At 40.8% G+C, this 4,962-nt stretch overlaps 1 protein-coding gene across 4 annotated transcripts in view; it reads right to left on the bottom strand.

Moving 5' to 3' along the window:
• The window catches only part of snx9b (sorting nexin 9b), a 24,228-nt gene extending 20,909 nt beyond the window's left edge, over window positions 1–3,319 (bottom strand). For 3 of the 4 annotated variants that reach the window (XM_084453597.1, XM_084453599.1, XM_084453600.1), the window contains exon 1: window positions 3,079–3,319. In XM_084453597.1, coding sequence (XP_084309723.1) covers window positions 3,079–3,090 — 12 coding nt within the window. In that variant the 5' untranslated portion in view covers window positions 3,091–3,319. The remainder of the gene's footprint in view (window positions 1–3,078) is intronic. The other variant, XM_084453598.1, reaches the window with a different exon arrangement.
• Between the last annotated feature and the right edge of the window lie 1,643 nt (window positions 3,320–4,962).

Below are 4,962 nucleotides of genomic sequence, written 5' to 3'. Positions count from 1 at the left end.
ACGTGCACACTAAGCTTAAGCAAGGTGAAAAAAAAAGAAATAACAATAGAAAACGGTATACAGGTATATGGACTTTTAATACAAAACGCAAAATAAATAGCCTACATGAAGGGATGGGATGTGCTGAGAGTAGATTGAATTGTACAGTTTAGTTAAATGCATGAGTAGGCTACTTGTGGATCTTGATATGCCCCATCTATATTATGTAGGCTCATATGATATATTTTATTTATGGATATTCACGTTTATTTACATAATGTAGCCTAGATGTGTCTTGTTTTTATACAGCTCATATCGACATCTGTGAATATTGGTTATCGGACATAATAGCAATATTAATATGTTATCAGCATTGGACAACATTTTCATATTGGTGCATCCCTTTTAATAACAGCTCATTTGTTCATCAACTGTGGAGTGAGGCGCTCTGGAACAGGCTTGGCGAGTTGAGCAGGGCAGCGCTGACTCAGACTCTGTGGTGTAAACACCAAAACTACAGGACCGAACCATGCAGCCCTCAACGCACAGCATGGCGGACAAAACCAGACGGCGCCAGACACGTTCTCCGTGTCCGAGGCAGAGACCTGTCTGTCTGGAGCAGTGACAGAGGCAGAGACCTGTCTGTCTGGAGCAGTGACAGAGGCAGAGACCTGTCTGTCTGGAGCAGTGACAGAGGCAGAGACCTGTCTGTCTGGAGCAGTGACAGAGGGGACTCCGTCAGCTGGCCACCCCAGACAACCACCTGCCCTCTGAGAAAGAAGGAAGCGAGAGAGAGAGCTGAGCTCATCAGTTCTTCCATCTCAGTGATGCTGATCTTCTACCTCTATTTCTGGACCCAAATGCTCAAATAGGCAGTGGTGGTTTTAAGATCCAAGTGGTCACTTAAAAGAGATCCCCTAAAAGTCACATTTCTGCAATTAAATGAAAAATAATTGGTGTTCTCCTTAGAGCCAAAATGACCACAACAAAAACACTGTTGCTCGATTATGAGCGTCATATTGAAAAAAAGTGTGTTGATAAAAACAGGGTTGAGTGTCAAATGAATGAAGGAGTGAAGAAAGAAAGAAAGAAAGTGTTGTCAGAACAGAGCAGAATTCAGTGGTACGTCAGTGCTGCGTATCCCTTTAGCCAGTGAGGAGGAATGCCTGTCTATTTATCAGTCTAGTGAATAGGGGTCTATTCTCCCAGGAGTCAGAGAGAGGTTTTCAAACAGGAACAGAGGGAGGAGAGGATGACAGAGAGAGAGATTTGCAGAGCAATCGTACACTCAGTATTATAGACGTTAATAAGCTATTATAATTATTTTCTTGTCATGCCATTATAACACCCACCCACCCACCACACCACACCCCCACCTCTAGTGCTAGTGTCTGGTTTGATCTCCCTTTTTGTCTGCTGTCCTCACTATTTGTGGTCTGCTGTCATTGCCGTTGTCCTGTGCATCGTTATATATTGTATTGTCCCATGTTATCCTGTCCATCGTTATATATTGTATTGCCCCATGTTATCCTGTCCATCGTTATATATTGTATTGCCCCATGTTATCCTGTCCATCGTTATATATTGTATTGCCCCATGTTATCCTGTCCATCGTTATATATTGTATTGCCCCATGTCATCCTGTCCATCGTTATATATTGTATTGTCCCATGTTATCCTGTCCAACGTTATATATTGTATTGCCCCATGTTATCCTGTCCATCGTTATATATTGTATTGTCCCATGTTATCCTGTCCATCGTTATATATTGTATTGTCCCATGTTATCCTGTCCAACGTTATATATTGTATTGCCCCATGTTATCCTGTCCATCGTTATATATTGTATTGCCCCATTTTGTCCTGTCCATCGTTATATATATTGTATTGTCCCATGTTATCCTGTCCATCGTTATATATTGTATTGTCCCATGTTGTCCTGTGCATCGTTATATATTGTATTGTCCCATGTTATCCTGTCCATCGTTATATATTGTATTGCCCCATTTTGTCCTGTCCATCGTTATATATTGTATTGCCCCATGTTATCCTGTCCATCGTTATATATTGTATTGCCCCATGTTGTCCTGTGCATCGTTATATATTGTATTGCCCCCTGTTGTCCTGTGCATCTTTGTGTTGCTTTTTTATTCTGTATCTGATCCTTGTATCCTGTGTGTTCATATGTTATATGTAGGTATGTATTTTATTTCTGACGGCGCCTCTTGGTTAGGTCATCATTGAAAATGAGAACTGGTTCTCAACTGATTTTACCTTGTAAAATAAAGGTCAAATTAAAAAAATTAAAAAATAATGTCAAGATAAACTTTACCTCAATCCTTCAAAAGACAGCCTCCAACAAAGCAGACCTGTTTGAGATTATGGCCAGATGGTCTAGATGGACCAGCCTGGAATTAACTAGGCTATATAAACAAATGAACCGCTTAGAGCATCCTAGAAATCCTAGTAAGGCTATAAGTCAGGAATGCATGTTCCATAATGAAGAAATGTCTGAAAGAATGAGTGATATCTTTCTTTTCATTTCAAAACCTCTTCATGCAGCGCGACCGTTGCCTAGGCTACTTTATATAGGCTAGGCTATGTAATACTGGCATGCCGGCATCAGGAAGAAAGTAGGCTACATGTTATTAAATAAACAATAAACAATAAAAGTAAACAAACCATATACCTCCACCCCAACACATACACACACATCTCTCCCTCCCTCTGTCCTTCTCCTTTCTCAGATATTGAGAACTACATTTCCCAGGATTCCATACGTGCAGAATGACCTGCACTGGAAGGGGTAGTAAAATGTCACAAGACTCTTTTTAATGAGACATATTTTCCATGTTTTTTCAAAACCATACTTTTGTAATGCTAAATGTAGGGCTGCGGATAAAGTTTAAGTTAATAAACAACAGAGTTCAAATAGGCTGTTTGCCGCAGTTGTATAAGCGGAGAAAGACTTGAGCCTAATGCGAGGAGAGTCTGGCTGAATGTCCAACTCCCTCTCTGCGCCTCGTCAAACCAAGAACAAGTCATTCCGAATACATCGCGAAGTTTCAGATAAATACACTTTCAAAGATGCCATCCTACCTTGTTTGCCATTATCGGACCGTTTATCAATCATTACAAAACGGGCCAGAGGGGTTCGTAGTGTTCAAATCCTCAGCTTGGTGGAAAACACGCAATTCTCCGTGGGTGCAGCGCAGCAGCGCTCATTTAATACATCACTAAATACGGCTTGACCTTTAACCTCTAACCTGGGCGAGACACTTGAAATGTTTCAGCGCGAGATATTCCGCGACAGGCGACACCGTGCAGCAGCCCAGCTCGGACGGGTCGGGTGGCTTCTGACTCCGGGAAGCAGGTCCGGGACACGGAGAACCAAATCGGAAACAGCGCAGGAGACTGAGATAATAATAATAATAATTATTATTATTATTATTATTATCCCCAATAGCTCTCTCCAAGACAGAACCTGACGTTAGGGATAATAATAATAATAATAATAATAATAATAATAATAGGCTAAATAAGGCACTGCTTATACTTATAATTGTCTATATCTATTTTTTCTTAGTAGGCCTAGGCTATATGTAATAGCTTTTAAATAACTTCTGCACTTTTTTTCTATCACTGGCAATTAATTTGATGGACCATGTAGCAACCTTTGCAAGCCTAATGTTGCTTTAGGGCAAACCTGTAGCCTATAGCCTACCCACCACAGCTGAGGGTCCTTCCTGAAGCCACGGGTATGTACTGTCCCGTAGGCCACTCAATACAAGACAGATTCATGTGTGCTTGTATGGCTACAATCTTTCCCATTCGATGCAGGCCTACAACATCTCTGAGGTCACGCTGTGACAGCGGCTGGGTTTCCCAGGTCTCTGAGGAGGAGAGACTGGAGCCATGCCCTGTGTTGAAGTCTCCATCTAGTGGACAAACGTGTTATTACAGCAAAGTGGTTAACATTCAAAAAGAGCAACACTGTAAACCTTTGGATTTAAGGTTTGGTGGTACACAAAACTTTTGTCTTCCCCAAATATAAAAGTGACAACAAATTATATGATTTTGCTACTTGACGATTTATATCATAAGCGAAGAATAATAATAAGAACAACAAGAGCAAGAAGCCACCTCAGACATCTGAGGAAATTCTCCCCAGATAGTCTACTTAGGAGTTTCTATACAGGCAGGCCTACATTCACTACTGAGAGTATCCTGACCGTCAACATCACTCAATATTTCCTTGTTCCGTAAAATACATGTATTCAGTGGGTGTGGCTCTAGAAATGTACCTACTGCGCCTCACTCACTCTTGAAAGTTTACTTTCGATTTCAACCTGTTGACTGCTGGGGGTGGTAAGTTTGTCTTGTGTTGAGTTTTAAAAAAAAAGAAGTTATGTTTAGCGTAAAGTTATGTTTTGATTATTTCCCAGTGGCGTATTTTAACTGCGGCCAAGCCAGTCTCCACTTCGGAAATAGTATTTAGGACAGAAATAACAATAACATTCACTAAGTCTATAGAATCGTGCAGGCCTAACGTAGGCCTACAATATCATGCCAATCGTTATTCCTCATCAGTAGGAAAAGCTAAAGTAGGCCTAATGCTTTTATTTTTATTTTTTACTGCAAAAATACATTACGTTTGACTGCTTTTGCTATTTCCCCTCTTTTGGTTGTGAAAAGTGATGCATTGCTCGATTGTTTCATCAGTGTCGAGTTACCATTCCTTGACCACCCTATTGCACCCGTCGCCACAGTTGACAAACGCAAAATAGTGCTGTATCTAGTGCTGTATCTAAATAGTGCTGTATCTAAATAGTGCTGTATCTTCTTACGATGCTGAAGTTAGAACCCGTTTCTCAGAACCCGTTTGGAATTATCCGGTCCACCTTAAAAAAAAGGTTCAAATCGGGATTGAATCAAGATTAAAAGAAAACTACCCAAAATGTCACGGGTTCTATACTACACAGT

This window comes from Borostomias antarcticus (genome assembly GCF_949987555.1).
Source record: "Borostomias antarcticus genome assembly, chromosome: 19".
In the NCBI taxonomy this organism is placed as follows: domain Eukaryota; kingdom Metazoa; phylum Chordata; class Actinopteri; order Stomiiformes; family Stomiidae; genus Borostomias; species Borostomias antarcticus.
Note: the sequence above shows the minus strand (reverse complement) of the source record. Positions and strands in the feature narration are given on the sequence as shown.